Source organism: Sinohyriopsis cumingii, chromosome 6 (genome assembly GCF_028554795.1).
Source record: "Sinohyriopsis cumingii isolate HCF-2022 chromosome 6, ASM2855479v2, whole genome shotgun sequence".
In the NCBI taxonomy this organism is placed as follows: domain Eukaryota; kingdom Metazoa; phylum Mollusca; class Bivalvia; order Unionida; family Unionidae; genus Sinohyriopsis; species Sinohyriopsis cumingii.
This window is the reverse complement of record NC_142966.1, coordinates 74,150,764-74,172,811: the sequence shown is the minus strand read 5'-3', so window position 1 is coordinate 74,172,811 and position 22,048 is coordinate 74,150,764. Positions and strand designations below refer to the sequence as shown.

General features: G+C 34.7%; 1 protein-coding gene across 4 annotated transcripts in view; it reads right to left on the bottom strand.

The window, feature by feature from the left end:
• The window catches only part of LOC149797215 (uncharacterized), a 73,594-nt gene that overhangs the window by 19,487 nt on the left and 32,059 nt on the right, over positions 1-22,048 (bottom strand). For 3 of the 4 annotated variants that reach the window (XM_089961901.1, XM_089961900.1, XM_089961903.1), the window contains 6 exons: positions 19,706-20,128; positions 18,363-18,704; positions 9,145-9,234; positions 5,924-6,039; positions 5,255-5,302; positions 3,397-3,444 (listed from right to left, as the gene is read on the bottom strand). In XM_089961901.1, coding sequence (XP_089818027.1) covers positions 3,397-3,444; positions 5,255-5,302; positions 5,924-6,039; positions 9,145-9,234; positions 18,363-18,704; positions 19,706-20,128 — 1,067 coding nt within the window. The remainder of the gene's footprint in view (positions 1-3,396; positions 3,445-5,254; positions 5,303-5,923; positions 6,040-9,144; positions 9,235-18,362; positions 18,705-19,705; positions 20,129-22,048) is intronic. The other variant, XM_089961902.1, reaches the window with a different exon arrangement.

Genomic DNA, 22,048 nt, shown 5'->3' with positions numbered 1-22,048 from the left:
TATTATTATTATTATTATTATTATTATTATTATTATTATTATTATTATTATTTTATTATTATTATTATTAAGAGCAGTGACGGAAATATCGGCTAATAATAATAATAATAATAACAACAATAATGATGATAATAAAAATTATACGGATGAAATAAACAATGATTATGATGTAAATAACGATGATGCTAATGACGATGATAAAACTGTACTGGTATGATCTATACATATGGGCTTAAAATTAAACCTAGCTCAGAGTTTAGACAAGAGCGGTAGTTGTGCCCAAACTTAGACAGCAGTGTTCTAAGTCAATTCACACATGCACGTATTTATTACAGGTAATGATCACAGTGATCTTCTTTTTACTACACATTCCTTCTATTCTAATCAGGGTGACAAAAGAACAATCAGTCATTGTCGAACAGGAACAAGAGTATGAGATCTTCTGTTTGTTTCAGCTATTAGGTGAATTGAAGCCACATAAGTACGAACTTTTTATTTTGCGAAAACGTTGCACCCACTAGTGACGAGAGACAAGTGAGCTATCAAGGTCATATCGACAGGAAATTCTAAGTCTATCACGAGGAGCTCCCTTGACTGCTCATTTACAAGTCAAGAAAACGTATCATCACAAGATCTTGAATAACATTTATTGGCCAAAATTTAAAAGAGATGCATCTAAAAATCGTAGATCTTGTTGTACTTGTCCAATGGTAGGAAAATCCCATAAGAAGTTGCATAAAGTTCATATGTAACCTCTTTTTCCATTTGACGAAACCTTAGCAGAATAATGGTTGACTGTGTCGATCCCTTACCTAAAACCAAGTCGGGAAACGTGTGCGAACAAAATATTTCCAGAGGCAATTTATTTGGGGATCATTAAAACTGAAATTGTAGTAGAAGTTTGTTAAAGCCTCTTTAAATACTTTTTGGCCATTCCAAATCTGTCCAGTCTGATCATGGGTCACATGTTATGTCTTGAATTTTCCAGTAAATTATGCATGAATTAGGTTTTTAGCATTTTAAATATTCTGCCTGTCATATTGAAAGTCAATGGGCTTTAAAAAGACTTCACCAAAGTTTGAAAAATAAGATTCGGTTATATAATTTTGATGTAAGAAAAATTGGGATGAGGGTGTTCATATACTTTTGTTAGATGTTAGGGAATTAGTTCAAGAATCTTTAGGTTTTATTCCTTTTGAACTAAGTTTTGGACATCCTATCCGTGAACCATTTGGGTTATTAAAAGAGGAACTACTTTCCTAAAAAGGTTCCAAGATGAACCCGCTTGACCACGTCTCGGATTGTAAATGTAAGTCGTCACAGGGTTGTGAAGTATCAAGAACTAATCTTCGCTCTACTCAGCTAACAATTAAATTAAGTTATGACCGAAATACAAATGAATGGAATGTTCAGCCCGGTGACATAGTTCTGGATTTCTTGTTTCCGATGCCAAGATATATAACTACATGGACCAATTGAAAATACAAAATATGTCACCAATTTTGACATTTTAAAAGGAATATAGCATATTCCAAAAGCGGAAAATGCAAACTAAATGATGGCATTTCCAACTCCCGATGGACTCTGTCGATGTGAAGTGAAGCCAGTAGATATGGACACGTCTCCGTCAAACATCTAGATTGGATAATGTTGACAATTAAATTGTGTAAACGTTAGTTTTCCGTGCTTGTGTTACGTTTTAGAACATATTGTGGGAGACGGTGAAGTTAAACATCTAGAAGCTAAGGTTAAGGATATATCTGAATCCCCAGTGCTGCTAGTAAAAACAAATGATGCGATTTTGGGGTATGGATAGATATTATCGGAAATTTTGTTCTAATTTCTCCGTAATTGCCGCGCCTCTTACAGATTTGTTGCATAAGAAATCCAACGTTCTTTCAGCTGCAAACTGCATACATTATTTAAACTGTCTGTTGATAGAAGTGATTTAGTGGCTGTTGGAATATTGATTCAGTAAGATTATAAAGGCGAGACTCATTATGTGAGTTATTTTTATAACAAACGTAACAAACACATAAGACACTATTCCACAACTGAGAAGGAATATTTGGCTTTGGTGATGACTTTGCAAGATTTTGAAGTGAATATTAGTTCATCAACTTCTCTGATTACTGTATTAAGTGATCACAACTCCCTGACTTTCATTAACAAAATGCAAAACAAACCATTTTTCGAAGTGGAGTTTGATGTTGCAGGGATATATCATTGACAAGAGGAGCATCAAGTTAAAAGTAATCTGATTGCAGATGCCATATCACGTGTATATAATTACTATATTGCTTTATGTTGCATGTATTTTGTACCATTCATAAGACATCTTGTTATTTAATTTGCGACCAATATTGTATCAAATGTATATTTGACAAATATGTTAAAAAGACCATTATTACTTACATCTTTAATTTTCTTTATGAGGGGAGGCATTATGTACATTTAATTTATAGTGTGTTTGACTTCTATCCAAGGTATAATTCGGGCCTACCTGACGATTAAATTTCTTTAAATATATTTGCTTGCCTTGAAATTAGTTTAAACTATATAACAGAGAAAAACATAAAAAAAGTTTGTCAAATTCAACAAAAACGTTATCTCCCTAAAATACAAAGTGAAATTGAAAATTAACTTACAGTCATGTGAATTAAATCCCAAATAATCCTAAATGTTCTATTACATATCCAAACATAGACTATTTAAAATAAATTCAAATATTATTGGATGTATTGATGTTTTCAATGAGTACACGAATCAACAGTCTTTGAGACTGTCGTCAATAATTCAAAATTTTTGAACGATTGATTTACCTCAAAAAGTCAATGCTCACTTTGCAATTCTAATGGACAGAATTCCTTTTAAATTATAGATAGGTGAATATCTGAACAGACATAAAAGTGATTCCACATAACGGAATAATTGTTTTTCCTACTCCTTTATATACAGATTTTCACCTAACATATCAGACAATAAAATGCCACGGATGTGGGGTTCGTTTTAATGGATATTTCCATAAAAGAATGTCAAGACGTTTTTGTAACCAGTACCGAATCTCAGTCACGGACAAAATACTAGGCGACAGTTACAAAGGCAGGGAGGGGTATATGGACAGCCACTGCCCTGGAAAGGCTTGGAATGCAGGAAGTTTCTCTGGCCTACGGCCGTATGACCACCCACCAGTCATTCGTTCCCTTGGATTCTTTGTCTACTTTTTTTAGACCCATTACCCTCCCCATGATATTTGTGATCATATTCTTGAATCAATCCTTGATAATCTCCCATATAACACACATAAACAAAACTATTAAAAAAAATTATTTCAATTATGGTAGTAAAATGGAAGGAAATCCATCCATATTGTGTATATAATGATATTATTATTACCGACACAACTGGACCTGCCATCATCCATTTTGTATTTCCAGGAATAATCTGTCGATTAAACAAAAATGCAGATAAATAACTTACAACAAACTATGAGACGTAAAACTAAATTATAAATCCTATTGTATAGTTCAACTAAAATTTTTTGTCATTGTTCACTCATACTTCCAATGCATTTTTTTTAAATTCGCAAAATATGCTTAAAGTAAAATATAAAACACGGCTGTGTTTGTAACATGCGTTTCGGCACCATAGATTGTTGAGACTAGAAGTGTTCTACCGCTCAAAATAAAAATCATGGTTGCATAAACGGGAAAAGAGATATGTGTCTTATTGGTTTGCAAAAGGGACTATTTACTTGTTCGATTAGATTTTGACATAGGTAGATGGATACCAGAATACATATTTTCTTCTTATATCTTACGCTGCAAAGTATCTCTAACGAGCTAATACTTCCTATATTGTGATACACTTCCGACTCAAATAAAACGTGTCTATGCCTACTGTAGTATTTCAAATCAAAGAATGCAAACATCCGGTCAGACATTCATTACACTAAAGTTGGACATTAATGAACTCTTTCCATAAACTCAATATTTTATCATTATTCACTTAAGATCCTCTATATAGTAAAAGCATACTTGTAAAATACACTGCTTAAACATTTAGTTAATAGATATTATAAAACGAAATCACTACTTTTCTACTGTTGCCCCGACCTATGCCGGATAGAAATGATACGGAGATCGACATTATAACATTTATATTGGGGCACAGACGATAGTAACGTTTAGCTGTTTTGTTTTGAAGAAAGACCCAAATGAAACTTATATCAAGCCACGTAGTATGCAAGAAAGTCGCAAGAGATGTTTCCCAACAAAAGATAATGAAAGCGATATATATAGGACACGCAATATATAATGTAAGAACATGGAGGGACCATATTGCATATAGGGGTGGAAGGTTGGCTGATGGTTCATTCATTCAATCGTTTTTTCGTTTCATTTACCTTCTTAATCACAAGTCTTGCTTTCTTCAAAATAGCATGCAAAGGTGAGAGTGTAATGTATTTAGTATCAGACAAACGTGAACCCATATTCTGTCAAAATGACTATTAAGTTACGAGGCATATAGCTTTCATTTACATTTTTTTTGTCATCTAGCCACAAATATAACGGTGCAGCTTCACAAATGTTCCGTCATGATTCATACAATAAGACTGATGTGACACTATTTGAACATTTTATACAACAACAATGCGCTCTGTAATTCACTAAAACGCACATTTGTAGAAAGCAAAGATGAAGCATAACGTTACGAGTCATATACATATACGATGACACTAATCTATAATTTAAGAAAGTGCGGAACACTATGCATATATAAATGTTCGTGCTTCCTATTGCTAAGACTCAAGTTACTTATTGTATAATACTGGGGAAGGATTTGATTGCTTCGTAGGATGAATACGTCCTTAAAACCTGATTTAAATTTCTAAAACGATTTGGCAATAATACACATTAGTGTTTACTCATTAATGATCAAACCATTTTAATACGAGTTTTAAAAATACTTTAAAGTAAACAACCACTGACACATTATTTTTAAACTCAGTCAAAACTTAGGAAGAATTTGAAGGTTGAATTTCCTTTGTTAAAGATAGCAATCCGGATCTCAACCAGCTAGAAAAAATCTCATTCTTTCATTTATTCTAGAAATTCCACTATTATATTTGTTATATCAGCTGCACAAAATAGAAATTATGATGTAAAATGAAACCCAATAGAAAAAACAAAACAACAATAATCCTCATCCCCGCTCACTGATATGCTAAATTAATATATAAAATTTATATTACCAGTACGGGTGATTTTGCTGACGTCCACTCAACATCGTTCGATTGGATCTAGTAATTTAATAAATAAATAAATAAATAAATAAATAAATACGAGAAAAATTTTAAAAACATCTGAAGCACAAGAGTCTTATATAATAAGATTCAAAACTTGCAATATGATTATTAAGCAATTTTAGTTTCATTTACAAATCTCTTAAACGTTTATTTGTATAATTTAACTTTATAACATTCATTTAATTTCATATTTTCAGTTAAAATATTATAAAATTACACAAACATCATAAGTGTTTGTCTTTGTGTATGCAACAGTAGTCATATAAACCAGTTTTCCATTAGCACATTAGGACAGTGCGGCAGGAAGAAGAGGGTGTGTTCGCCCATCAGAGGTTGAAGTCAAGGGACATAAATGTAACTCCTACAAAAAAGATCATGGCACTTAGTGATCGCAGGGCAGACAAGGGGGCAACCGGGGATATATCCCGGGCCGAACAAAACTTTTTGATTTTATTAAAGAAAAATTTTCTGTGAACAAAAACTTGGAGAGGCCTGGGTGTTTCTTAACCCAGGGCCCGTGATCGCTCTATATAGTCGTGACATTGTTTAATCTCAGTCACTGAATTTCATTGTACAAGCACATTTGTATTAGTAAGCAAAAAGTTCCAAGATTACCTGATTGGATCTCGCTGGCGTATCATCCGAACAACACTGTATGCAACAAATTACTAGAATAATTAGGAAAATAAGACTTCCTATAACAGCAATGATGATCCAGACAAGTGGAAGTCCTAAAATGAAATTACAGAGCAAACCAGGGTGACGTAAAATAAACAATGCAAGGATGGATACATACATAGACAAACGCACACATATCAACATATACATACATACGCATATAGACGCACAAACGTCAGCAAATAACTTGAATAAAGAACGTGGTCGATAATGTCAATTTGAGTGGATTTCTAGAAATAGCCTTAACTTTTTGCATACGTTTACACTTCGCTATGTACAGTGCTACGATCGATAATTATCATCCCACTGACCTATTAGGGAAGGTAATAATCTCGCTCAGCAGACGCGCACAAGATTTCTTAAATCTAGGCTTGTGGAGAATTGTAAAGATGATTGTTATTGACAGATGTCTCTCGTCTTTCGGTATCATAGAGTTGAGATTTGCAAGATTTTCTTGACAATGCAAAAATCCGATGTATCATTACAGGTTCCACCTAATGAGTATTATAAGGTGCAAAGATGAAAACGTACTGCATGGTAAGACTTGACCAAACTGAGCTGCTCGTCTGACCTTTTAATAGAATATTCATTAGGTGTTAATTCACTCGAATAGTAAGTACGGCAATGTAGCGATTTCTCCTACGTTCACTTTGATCAATAACATCCGGTTCTTGATTTTATGAGTACATATATTGACGTGTAATACTTAGTCCACTCTAATACTGGAAACAATATTTAACACGATACGAATTTTGAAAAGTACACTTGAACACTGGAGAATGACAATATACAGATCATTGTACCATAACAGGAGGGTGTAGGTGCGAAATCTGGTAGTGGAATTTCCTAAGCGCATTTAATGTATAAAACTGTATCAGATTTTATGAAATCAGTATGCATATTTGATGTTTATTTCAAGAAGGGAAAACTAATGTCTAAACATAACATAATTTATGTGACGAATCAGTATGCATATCTGATGTTGTTTACCAGATGGCAAAACTGATGTTTAAACGTTACATACTTTACCTGATAAATCGTTCAGAATTCAAACCGTACCAAATTAAAATAGCACATATGCACAATTTTATTTCATATGCACCAATAAATAATGTCCCAATTTAACAAAAAAAACAAAACAACAGAATATCTGCATTTTAGGAGCCTATCAGTGCTATTGTGTTGCAAACATAAATTGTAATCATAGAACACCATTGTTGAACATTGGGGAACATTGTCAGATGATAAAAAAAATTCTGTAGCAAACGTTAATGAATTTGTTGGACTTGCTTAATTGTGCAAGTTGTCCTCAAAGTATCAGGAGTTATACGACGAAAGAAAACGCCCTTCTCTGTATAGTCCATATAACACACTTTAAATAGTGAATGGGATTATTTTGTTTAAGAGAAAAGGATCTGTAAAATTTCAACAAGACATAACATATTCAAAAGGGAAATTTGAATGTGTTGCAGTGCTTGCGGTATCTACTTGATCATGAGTGGAAGGATACTATATACGTATGGTACGAGCTGTTCGTTTGTTACTATGCAGTAGCAAGATCTTTTGAAAACTGTGATTCAATTCCAAACCATCTAAATTAATGAGCTGAAAGGTGGATCTCTTCAAGCACCCCCCTCCCAAGTACAGTATATTAAATTCGAAGTTTGAGTGTTTATAAATGTGCTTTGTTAACCACACATAGTTTGAATTTCAGGATCTGTTGACAAGTATATTATCTAGTCTGTCTGGCTCACGTATACTGCAGATTGACAATACAATTTACGCGAGTGTCTTGCCCTCTCAGTCAGATATGATGAACAACACTATGATAATTTCATATATTTGGCACATTAAAAATACAAAAAAGCTAAATTATGATACACGAACTAGTCCTCAGAGAGAAGACATAACTATTTCATGAATTAACATAACTACAACAGTCCCATTATTGTTCGTTGACCTGTCTGGGTTTACAATCTGTATAAAGGTAAAGTAAAACAAAACAAGTAGTCTTACAAATGAAGACCATTATATAAAATTTAAATTTTAGTGTGATATATTTTGATACATAAAACCATGGTATCCCAAATGTTATTTAAGATAAAAATATAGAAATTACATGTAATGACGATAACATTCAGCTATCCATCACTGATCTCATACAAAACTTGTTAAACAAGTATCGACAAAACAAGGAACAAATGGCGTATTTTTATGTTAAAAAATCAACGAATAAATATGTCGCTAAATCTATGGTACATCTGAAAGATCTAACACATTACGAGATCGAGCGATAAGGATTTGTGAGCAACAGGTGTAGAATAATATAATGAACTATTATATGAGGTAGTCGTTTTTAAATCAATATCGATGAATAGTGGCAGGAAGACATTTCAGTCATGTAAGCATGAGAATCAGACGTCATCAATGAAATACACCTTATCACTGACTGTTGTCTTGAAAAACTAAGAAAACAATAAGTTGTTATACAATATGTTTTCAGACATATATGAAGAGACAGAAAAAACTGGATAGACACAAATTGATGAGTGAGAGAGTTTCACAACAGAAACGTTTAAAATTTGTTGAAAAAAGAAACCACGAAATACTTTTCAAAATACTTAGGCGAATCCTGAAATAAAGAATAAGGAAGCATTCATTTCAAAATTAAATCAGAAATGCGGTGATACTTTTACAAAGCAAACCGAAGAATGGTATCCACTCACAACACGCAAATTAATATTACCACACTTGAAATATCCAATGCATTCCTAAGAGTAAGAGCAATTTATAAAACAAAGCATGAACAAAAATTAAAAAGCTTATGCAAATACTGACAATGTAAGGTTAATGTCATAGATTATTTAGACGAAATGATGTGATGGATTATGTAGATATTGGTGATCAACAGAAAACTGAATTGATTTAAATAATTGTCACAAGAACAAGATATACATAGCAGTATCAAGTTTTTGAACGATAGCTCCAAATGGGAAAAATATTAGGTTTAATTCACAAATTATACATTCTATACATTTTATTGCTTTGTTGACTCACTCTGAAGTTAACATTAAGGTATCAGAGAGAGAGAGAGAGAGAGAGAGAGAGAGAGAGAGAGGAGTGAGTGTATGTGTGTGTGTGTGTGTGTGTGTGTGTACCCGGTGGAGGCGGACTGGGACCTCCAGGATTCGGTGTACTGCCGACGTCGCCATAACACTGAATAGTTACAGCATCTGTCCTCTCCGTCGCTGAAACATTTAAAAATATATTACTATCTTCCCATTTAACCTTATTACATTACGAGAGTTATATAAGGTTACAGCGACTCACCTGACGCCAAAATGTGCCCGTGTTTTGTTCGAAATGCAGCATGATTTCAGCAAAATGTTATCGTCGAATTAAAAATCATTTAACAAAATATCTCCTCATTTCGGCTGATGCATACACAAAACTACATATGTGGTTTTTTTTTCCGAGTCGGGGGTAAGAATACCGAGGAGTATTCATAAGCAGTATGAATCGAGTTCTTTACCGGACTCAGAATAAAACACGAATGCAGTTGTTTACTTTTTATGTATCTCTTTCATATAAGCTATCAAAATATTTTATGGATTGAATGAAATTCTAAACGAATTGGGAATTATACAAGTTCATTTTGGCGCATCTAATAATATCGAGGTGACAGAAAGATCATAAATAGTTCCCATCTAGGCGCATGATACAGAAATACGGATTGATAATCTCTATCGTACGCCATAATAAATAAGTCAGATGACATGCGTGTGAAACAAATATTTGTCAATAGCAGAAAATAGACATACGCCTCGGCCAACGGGTTCGGTCAAGATCTTATATTTTTCTTTCTTTTTCCCGGGTTGATAGCTACTCAAAAGTACACAGTGTTTAATTATGAGTCAGTGCAGAGAAAGAGCTACATATAGCGTATGAATATGTCGAGGCCCTTACAAGCCTTATATATTACGAGTTCTTTCCCCTGACTGAACAAAATATGAATGTGGTTTTGTATTAACTCACTCTCTCTCTCTCTCTCTCTCTCTCTCTCTCTCTCTCTCTCTCTCCATTTAGTAGTATCGTCATACAGATTTTGGATCTCAAATACTTATATAGGCCAAAACCTTTTTAAACCGATGCATTTATCCACGTATCACTTGCGAGTATATGATTCGAGCAATTCTAAACAAGCTCTTGGGAACCTTTGCCTCTGCGGGTATGAGTAAGTTACTCTACTAGAGTGCGCGGCAGTATCAGTGCGTTAATCAATACGCTCGATCAAACATGGATTCGATTCTCCAAAACCTGTATTTATGCGTGGAGTCACTGGTGGTTTTCGATTCCCACAAATACTACATCAGACTAGGAAATGCTAATTAGTGTATCCTCCATAGCCATCGAATGGTGTTAGTAGTAATGAGATTACTTTGTGCTCCCGCGAAAAGGTTCGCATAGACAAGTATTGAGGAACGTAACTGTATCGAAATTATTTTACCAATTTCACCAGTCACACCAGTTAATTTTGGCAGACGACACTACTCTACTAAGCTCTACGCAGAATGGATTGCAAATACTCGTGAATACAGCTTATCAGTATGCACATAAGTGGAAATTGAAATATAACTCTATCAAGAGTAATTGGATGATATTTAGTAAAACAAATGAAGTGTACTCATCAAATGGAATTACTCTGGGATCGCAGAATATTCCTAGAGCAAAAAAAGTGAAATATGCAGGAGTTACCTTTTCACAATCAATGAAAACTAATGATCGTATAGTCTATTCCTACGATAAAGCTAAACGTGTAACAAACTCGCTATACTCAATTGGATTAAATGCAAATGGGATGAATCCTATAGTTTCTGTGAAAGTCTGGGAAAGAGTTATATTGCCGTCTGCTTTGTATGGTTCAGAACTCTGGTTTAATATGTCATATCAGGGCATTGAATCAATGGAGAAAATACAACGATATTTCGCCCGGAGAGTACAAGGTTTCCCTCAAAGATCGCCTATTGGATCTACGACATCATGCTTGGGGATGATATCAGTGGAAGCTCGCATAGATAAACAAAAACTCGTATTCCTTGGTCGCATGTGTAGAACATCAGCAAACTTAACTGCTAAAAAGGTTTTCCTCTGGGTTGTTGGAAATTTGATTTTTGACCCCCAACATAGCTATAACTCTTTTATATATGATATAAATACTGTACTCAAAAAGTATGATTTAGAAGACTATCTCAACGACTTTATTTTCACTGGAAAATTTCCAAACAAAATAACATGGAAAAACTTAATTGGGACAATAATACAGATATTTGAGGAGAGAAAACATGAAATGAATATCAGAAATCCATCAGAGGGATTCGGTAGATTTTTAAAAATTAATCCAGGACTAAAAATGCATCATCTACGGAAAATAGCTTACACTGAATCAAGCAGAAAAATGGAATATGGGACATTAATTCGTATTGGAGGAATGCAAGCAAGACCCGGACTGTGTCCCCTATGTGGCAAAATGAGTCATGACCGTATTTTGCACATTTCGATGAATTGTGCCTTAACCTCAGACGACAGAAACCACTTGATGGAAAGTTTATTTTCGTATATGCCTCCAGTGATTTACCGTGATTTCTGTGATCAGATCGATGATATTATACTGATTATACTACTTGGTGGTTTAAATGATATATCAGAACGTTTAGAATTTGAGGCATGGATAAATGTGATCATACTATCTACCAAGTATTTCATTGAGATAAAGGATATTATATATTCGATTCAACAGAGAACTCACTCAAAATATAAGGAAAGAAATACTTGTACTGGATTGCAAAGCGATGAGGAAACTAACTATTTTTGCTGTGAGGATACATTTTCAAATGTTCTGTCGTATATATACATACATATATATATATATATATATATATATATATATATATATATATATATATATATATATATATATATATATATATATATATATATATATATATATATATATATAGCTTAGTAATGATTTTAATTTATTTATTCGTTTGCTATTGGAAATAATTCAATAAGTAACGAATCCACTATTTTTGTGATTTTATGTATTTCAATGCATTTCTTTTTTGTCTTAAAATCTTCAGAAAATGGAGAAATAAAAGAATATCATCATCATCTCTCTCTCTCTCACACACACACACCATTTAGTAGTATCGTCATACAGATTTTGGATCTCAAGTACTTATATAGGCCAAAACCTTTTTAAACCGATGCATTTATCCACGTATCATTTGCGAGTATATGATTCGAGCAATCCTAAACAAGCTCGTGGGAACCTTTGCCTCTGCGGGTATGAGTAAGTTACTCTACTAGAGTGCGCAGCAGTATCAGTGCGTTAATCAATACGCTCGATCAAACATGGATTCGATTCTCCAAAACCTGTATTTATGCGTGGAGTCACTGGTGGTTTTCGATTCCCACAAATACTACATCAGACTAGGAAATGCTAATTATTGTATCCTCCATAGCCATCGAATGGTGTTAGTAGTAATGAGATTACTTTGTGCTCCCGCGAAAAGGTTCGCATAGACAAGTATTGAGGAATGTAACTGTATCGAAATTATTTTACCAATTTCACCAGTCACACCAGTTAATATTTATATTGCTCCAGCCAAATTCGGATTGGCGAGCTTATTTTAGTTGAAGTGGTCGTGTTTCCCACCACACCACGACCAAGGGTGGTTGCCGTGGAGATTCGAAATGAGCATCTACAACCACACACAGTTTATGTCATTGTATTTCACATATGGTTCGGTTCTCTTGGCGATATTATCTCACAATTGTTCAGCTTCAATACATGTTATCGCGTTGGTAACATCGAGGGTTCAACATAGCTCTTCTATTAATAATGTAGTATAACTGCACGACAGGCACACCCTGTCCAGACTCATCAGATCCATTGCAACATGCACAAGCCCTTCATACCAATTGCTCCTTTTTATTGGTACAACTGTCATGCATTGATAATAATTCTCTGCCTAAAATATTTAAGTTTTCAACAATTCTGCGTCTGGTGGCTCGACATTACATTCATATAGAAATATATTGTGCCTGGTGTGTGAATTGATCGTTCTCGGTTTCGTCAAAGAACTGTTAATGGACAAGTCAGTCCATGTTGAATAACATCAAAGTCTTTCTTCTCTCAGCTGAGTCCATGTTCGATTTAATCTTCGTTGGTAAATGTAATCAAGATGGGTTCAACAGTGAGTTCCAATTCCTTGTTGTAGAAACGAATCATGAGTGTTTACATGCTTGTTGCTTCAGTCATAGAATGAGAGATTTTGTGTACTATCGCTGGCTTCGAGATGGTACATTAACGTCTGGATTGTTCCAACGGTCTATTTTTTATGCCCCATGTACGATTATATTGAATGTATACGAGGGTCTTCTAATACCGATATGGAGCAGATATTGATCGACAAGTTGAACAAAATTGCTATCAATATTAGCATCACTCGTCAGATGATCCATTAACTCGTCAGCAAATTCCGCAACCGCATCGGCACGGTCAGAATTCATCACTTATATGTAATAATAAATCCTAAACGTAAACGCCAAAGACACCAAAGCCCGGAGAGATGATGAATTGTTTTAAATGACTAACATTTGAGTGTGATGTTGATAATGTAAGTGTGAAACATTCCATCATAATATCGGTGTTTTACTGCGTGATATATGTGGTATCAAACCAAGATGCCTCTGTTCAATTATTACATTTCTGATTTTACCCTACCAACCATAATTTATGGTTATGACAAACAAGTATAATGAGGAGTAGCGCACATTTAGGATATGATGGTTAGGTCTATCAAAACCATTTTCAAGAGCACTGAATAAATACGACAATTTGCTAAGGCTGTATCATCAGATTTTTCCTCTGCTTCCTTGGTCATATTCCCATTCTTGCGCTGCATGAAGTGAATGTTTAAATCTCTCCACTAGCATCATCGGCGTAGTCTTTGATAAACGCAAATAACACGCCAGAATCTTTAATTCCCTAGTTTTTACTGATTCTGGCTTGGTTATTTCTGAGGCGACCTCTTTTCCTCTTGTCATGTTTGTGATTACTATAGAACAGCTGTCTTGGTATTCTGGTCTTCTCCATCCAAATGACGTGGCCAGCCAGACCTTCCGATCTGGGCTTTCAGTAGCAGTGCCTCAATGGTAGAAACATCAGCCATGTTCAGGGCTACTCAGCTGGACCCCTGTCTTTACGACGGATGTGCATGATTGACCGTAGTGAGCACACGTAGAATTTATCGAGCTCCTTCACATGCCTGCAGTGTACAGTCCACGTTTTACAGGCATAGAGCAGGGAGATGAGGACTAGAGCTATTTAGACCTTGATAGTTGTGAGCATCATAATGTATTTTTTGCTGATGGACACGAAGTCGTACAAGTGCTTGGCTTGCTTTCCCGGTCCTGGCTGTAATTTCGTTGTTCAGCAACCCATCTGAAGACATTGTGCTCCCCAGGTATGTAAAGCAACCCATCTGAAGACATTGTGCTCCCCAGGTATGTAAAGCAATCCACATTTTTCAACTGTTTCCTTCACCCTTGATGGTAGGTTGCGGTGGGTGTGTAAGTAACTAAGTAAAATGAACAAGTTCTTGTCGTGTTGAAGCTGAGGAAGCTTCGGTTTCCGCATGTGCACGCGACGCTTGAATAAAAAGATGTCCACATATTGGCCCATTCAGCCACGTTTTTAATGGTAGGGTTGAATAATATTGCGGTAAACGGTTTGCTTCGCCTCGGGTTAAATTATCAACAACTAGAGGTACAGACTCATAGAAATCAAAGTTCAAACGAGTTTTGGATGTCTCCACGTATGATATCCAATGAGGCTCCCCTTCTGTTGTTGAGTTCAGATTAACAATTCTGGTGTCGCACACATTTGAGAATCCCCAATACAGTTCATCCTGCATAAGGACACCATGAAGCTGTTTGACTGACCTTACCATCGCGAGTAAATCAAGATTTATTTGTCACGAGGTCCGTGAGATCTTCTGTGAGTCGTACAGGGTAGTCGATTACCTCTGCATTAGGGTATTCTGCAAATAGTTTCTAGTAACTGAAGACCTTTTACTTTTTTATTTGTTTATGAGACGAAAATTAGAAGATACTTCCACCAAGCGCCTTTTTCAGAGTCATCCCGGATACAATTATGACAGCCTCTAAGACAGCTGTTATTGCAACCACAGGAGCTGCAGTCGCTAATGAAAGTATTCTACCAGTCTTTGGCAGTTGCATCACCTCTGCTCCGGATAAATGTAATGTCACAGAAGTGTTCTTTTGTTTGGCCCCATCAAGCTGATCAAGGTATGCTTGAGTCAACCACTGGGGAAATTCAAATTAACGTTCCGCAGAAAGCGTCACTGTGATCCAACACATGTTTCTTATTGCAATCCTTATTTTGTAAAGCTGTTCTGGCTAAGGCGAAACTAACTTATTCTAACACATTATTATTTGATAATGATACAGAGATGTTCTAAATGAGCATCTATCATACCTATTCGATAACCAGTGCCCTCTAATAACAAAGTCTACCATGGCAAAACATATATAACAACCACCAGCCGTATCTCCTCGTGCATGATAGTACAGGTCGACCACGGACGATCGGAACAATTCCATCGAAAAGAAATAAATCATGAAAGTCTGAAGACGTTCTTAATATATTTGTTGTGGTGCGTATACAGCCATATATTGCTTGACTGATTATATAGTTAAGCACAATGTATGCACAGGGTTCCAACGGATGTGCATGATTGACCGTAGTGAGCACACGTATAATTTCTCGAGCTGCTTCAGTCAATTTCTAAGATATCAATTATCATCTCGATCTGCGTTTTGAAACTCTACGAATAAGTGTTTTGGAGCGGTAAGACCAGGTCAGGTACTTATTTGCTATGTTAGCTGTCCCGAAATATTACTTACCTGGTGCGCGTTTGTGGTCTGTGCGAGAAATGATTGGGTTAACGCGGTTTCCGAAGTCATAAACGTTAATAAACTTTCCTCTGTAGACAGAGAAAATTTTTTAGCGCGGGCACCTAAAATGTTAATGTTGAGAACTCAACTTTGAAAGCGACATCTCCTGTACGCAAGACTGCATCATTGGTGTTTTTACGAAATAATGTGTCTGTGTGTTTATTCCTATTATTTCTATTTCACTATTTATTCCTATTATTTTTATTTCTATTCCACTATTCCTACCTAGTATGGCTAGGATAAATCTTTTAAGACGGATCAGTTTATAAGGGTGGTGCAAAACATATAAAATTACAAGCCAGGTCTTATGTAGAGAGTATTTTGAATTAGGTTTGAAACTGTTAGATATAAACGTGTTTGTACATTCATTGAAACTGACTTGGGTGAGAAGACTTGTCTTCTCTAAACCTAAACTAACAACGTCCGCGTCAAATATAGAAATGTTATTCACTTTTTGTTTAGGTTTTAAGACAAAGTTGAGGAACACTTTGAATGCATTATGGACTGATGCTTTTGCAGAATAAATTGAATTACATAATAAATTTGCTGTAGAGAACTCAGACGAATTTCTTAAAATTCCAGTATTGTTGAATGCTAAAATTAAAGTTGGAAATTTTTGCGTTATGTACATGCAATTGGTGTGAAATGGAATTTTGTATGTAAATGATTAGTTAATGAAACCGGTTCACGGATTAATAAAGACGAGTTCCATAATAATAATTTTGATATGCATGTCAACATCTTTGACTTTCAAGGCACGCTCAGATCCATTCAGAATTTGCCAATAAAATTCATATAAACATTCATTCAAATATAGCTGGTCTATTTTTACATAAAGCTGTAATTTCGCTAAGTAAGTATAAAAGGGCTGTAAAAGTATATATCAGTAATTAAACGTTCATACTTCAAGGCCAATGTCAGTATTGCAAGAGAATCAAGAATATGGGTTCATACATGAGAGTGACAGCAATGAATACTCTTTTTCCTTTTAAATTAAGAAAAATCTCATTTAATGATTAGTACTATATTTTAAAATCACAGCTACAATTTTAATTAAACACAGATATGTCAATATATGAAATTAAACATGTGTGCAGTGATGGAGTTATGACCTCGTTCATTTTATTGTTTGGTATCTTAGAAAGGTAATATATAATAATTATATAATAAACACATCTACAAAGCAGAGTAATTGCAAAGGTGTTATTGCAGTGAATTGTTCAAGTAATATTTGTCTCCTGATTCACGCATCGGTTTTACTGGGAGATTGCTGAATAAGAGAAAATAATGATTGAAAACGATAACAGAAAGTTAATATTTTCAAACGAGAAAACAAAACAGTTAACGTATAAAACTTGTAATAAGTGAATAAGTGAATGTTGAATCTAGCAGTAACATGCATTTGTGCATGGTCTTATGCGAATATATTCGGACTTTATTTACTTTATGAGTGTTTAGGTACAATTTAGACATCAATACATAACCAGCCCTCATCATTTAATCCTAGCGTATATTGCATCAGTTTGTATTTGGTCATACAATGTGCTAAAGTATATCGAAATGAAAACTACAGCATGAAAATGGACAAACAAAATACTCAGCAGAACAGGAGATACATACAAACTACTGTACCGTTTACCTCTAAACCTGTCAGTGAGACCCCAAAAGTGTATGTATGTATGTATGTATGTATGTATGTATGTATGTATGTATGTATGCATGTGTGTTAGAATATAAAAGGGTGATACTATAAGACTAAATATTAATCCAAGTTTGTGAATATATATTTTCATCCAAAAAAAAAATGTCTGGATGTGTATTAGGCCGATAAATCAGCCTTTTACCCGCGATGATATTGATTTTCCTGAGAGGGGCTGATATCACATATTCACGAAAACCTGCAATTATCTGCTTCCAAATTTGGCTGTAGAAATTGGTGTACATGTTATACGCTTAACGGTATTTCTCGTGGCTGTGCAACTACCGTCGGCTGAAGGATTCGTTTGGTGACATGCAGATTATATTTTCTGAGCAAATCATATGTTTGGTGACATGTAAATCCACCTGGATTAGCAAAATCATCTGTCCTGTGGCCATTTTGAATTTCGCGCTTGATATGGCGGTTACCAGTTACCGGGTTGTGTCTAAAGTGTACGCGGGTTTGTTCCAGAATAATTTGCATGCAGCAAAATTGCACATTTTAATGAACAAGTGACATCATACTCACAACATCGTACATCATGTTGATACAACATAGACTTGTGGGGTTGATTTATTTGACTCAGTGTGTATGAATGTTGAGTTAAAGAGAGAGGAGAAGGAAAAAATATACCTTCGAAAGCAAACCAAAAGCTTCCATTTGTCTTCCCTGTATTAGTACTGAATATCATCCAAAGGTGATTGCTGGAACTTTCGGTCATTTTGCTGTTCGTTTGGCATATTACTTGCAGTTCTTTACTTCCATTACGATCAGTAAATAGTATGCTGGCATTATCGATGCAAGAGCCATTTGACTTCAGACCATTGTGGACAGTATGTATTTTAATGGTAGAGTTATGGGTTTCGATGGAACAGTTACAATCTCTTGCAATACGGCTGATGTAACCGTCGTTCCACAGGTAAACAACCTTCCCTTTCCGGCTAATTTTAGATGGACATGCTACAATGTTTGAAGCTGAAATTAAAGGTATTTGGAAATATAACTGTAAACAGAATATTACCAAACTGATGGTATACACAGATTCAAAACAGCAGTTATAAATTCAATTAATTTTTGTCAATCTCGTTTATAAGACACGCATTTTTTCGATAACTGGATATTCTCACTCAAGTTGGGAAAATACCATTTAGCAATCGTAAAATCTAAGAGCTTTGTTTTCGATTCTCTATGTTAACCGTACTTTTATTAAAATTGTCACTTTTATATACAGTTATGACCCAATGTGTCTACATTTACCAGAACCACTAACGTAGTCCCCATCCTGTATTTGGAATTCATTCCAAAGTTTTGTTTTGTGTGTTGGCAATTTTTATCGATACTATTTTAATCTTAACTTTTAATGGCCCTGTGTATCCAGCATTGTGCACTAGCGCCTTTAAACCTCTTCGTACAAATATGTATTTATAATTCAGTCAAGTGTATATCTACTATTTGCAGGACTTACGCCAGATTTGTAAAATATTGTTCAGTAAAATTATTTAAGAAATATACACATCAACCTAGTTTGTGATATTTCATCACAAGATCTTGAGAAGCGTGGCCCTGACACCAGGTAGCTTTTGTTTATCTTAGTAGTCCCTAGTGTCTCGTGTGAGCAAGAACCCGTGTTTTATTAATAACACAGTTAACATTATCTGGGTAGTCATTCTAGTCTACTTGCTTTCTGTTTGATGGGGACTTTTTATATAAAACGGTCTCTTATGCAGGGAGAGACTTTGTGCAGTTAACTGCAGTCTTCGATCAAGAGTAGTATGAGGGTGCTATCACAGGGTTTCTCCATCAATACAGTATCTTTTGGAACATGTGTATTAAAACCAACAATGCATTACCAGCAATGTACATGGTATAATATAATAACATAATGATTACACGGAATGCGTAGAGAGAGAGAGAGAGAGAGGGAGACATACATACAGACAGACAGAGAAATTCATTTGATTAATGTAATATCTTACCATCAATGCAATAATAATCAAATACCATGTAAGTGGAATGATTGGTCCCCTTATCTGAATAACCATAATTGCCATTGGGGCAATGATAAATAACTTGGTTGCTCACATGCAATTCTCGATCTCGATCACACATTCTTTTGCCAGAGCACCAATCATAAAGGTTGGGATAGTCATACGCAAACGTGCAATCATTACTGGGCGTAATATAATCTTCTTTGCAGCATTCATTAAAAAATGAGATATCGTCAGTTTTGTTCATTGGCCTCTGACATTGCACAATCGATGACAATTTTGCTCCAGCTCTGACTCCACTCACGGCTATGACGTCAGATTCAGAACAGTTGGTGTTCATTTTGGTGTAGAGGGCATGTTCTCCCCAGCAACCATACGCATAATTCAATACCTCATAAGGTAGTGTCAGGCCTGTAATAGGAATAGACAAAACAGTATGAACTCTAATAGTACTCTCTAATAAGGACAGTAATCATTTATTGTTAGATGAATCGAACGTGTTACATCTAATAAAAAGGTTTGTCCTTAACGTCTTTTGTTTAACCCCTTCTTAATTAATGTGGGTTGTTTGTGGGTTTTTGTGTTCTATGCCAACTTAATATATTTGCACATATGTAAAAGTATTTATACTATTTGTAGGTTTTTCACATGATCAGCTTCTTGCATAGTTTCTTTAGTGTTCCAACAAAGCACGTGCTCCAAAAATAAACGACGATTTTTTACTGGTATCATAGAATGCATTATTGCATGTATATTTCGTGAGCGGTGAACATTGCATTTTCCACCGGAAAGGAGTATCTTAAATTTTGATAAGATATAGTTTGGTAATTAATTATCTGAAATCACCTGCTTTACGGTATTTCATCTGCATTAAATTGTCAGGATACGGAAAAGGAAGATTCTTATAGATGATGATGGAAACCTGAGTGAGTTGTGGGCATATAAGTGAACTTGAAAAGACGATCTCACTTTTTTATCCCACAGGAATTATCTACCGTACTTCAAATACTTCTTCGAAAATAAGACGACTATCATTTTTTTCCCTATTACAAAAATAAACAAATACAACGTATGGCTGCGACACAACTGTAATATTTGCTAATATACGGAAACGTGATGAACTTCTGTACAATTTGGTATCCCGTTTTAAGGTACGCATCTTAAAATATATTTCACATAAATAAAATAAACTAATGCCCTGAAGGGAGACACTTAGCCACCATAAACTGTCACACTTCATTTCTTCGTTGTGATCTGTGATCACCGTTCACTAATCCGAGATCTCGTTGTTTTGAATCGATGGTATCAGTAAACAAATCCTAGATTAATCTGATCTCTCGATTTGTCAATCTAAAATCTCTAGTAATCCGATATCTCGGTTTCCCAATCTGAACTCTCAAATAAATAGAGATCTCGTATTAGTAAATCGAGATCTCAGATACTTAAACCGATATCTCGAATAAGAAAATGTATTACGTATGTCTCTTCAGGGATATCTCAGAAACAAACATTGATTTATTTGCACAATTATTTGGCTCAAAATTAAGATATTCTACCCATATCTTTCATGGAGTTCATTTTATATGTCGAACATACAATCTGCAATTGATATTAGTCAAAGGTACGGGTTTTGTTTCAACATGAAAACACGATTTATACACTAATTTAGCACTAGAAATGCATGTCGGTAAGGGAAATACAACATGATCATATCCGGTTCTAAGAGCTATGACGTATTGTTTCCAACTAAAAACTTATCATAATTAAGCCACAAATTTAAAGAGTATCTATTGATAAGATAACAAACATGAATATCAAAAGCTTTTATATAATCTCAGGTTATAACCGTATTTAAAATTTCTGAATTTAACATCTAATTAGCTTATATAATTCATCACTTCACAATATATCGATCAAAGGAGATAACTTGCCCACATCAATATTTCATGGATGTACATTTTTCGTCTATGAAAGCACATCACAAGTTGTAGGACGTAACCATATCGAGCTAATGCCAACATTCTACCTGAAAGCTTTCATGGTTCTTCAGAGATTTCAGGCGGTTTATGTACAGTTTTCTCATGGCTATTATTATTCAACTCACTCACCGAAGTATTGTGCACACACACACACACACACACACACACACACACACACACACACACATATATATATATATATATATATATATATATATATATATATATATATATATATATATATATATATATATATATATATATATATATATATATATATATACATATTCATGTAACGTTTTACAATGACAACGGTTTGTTTGGTTTATTTGTTTGTCTTGTCTCTGTTTTG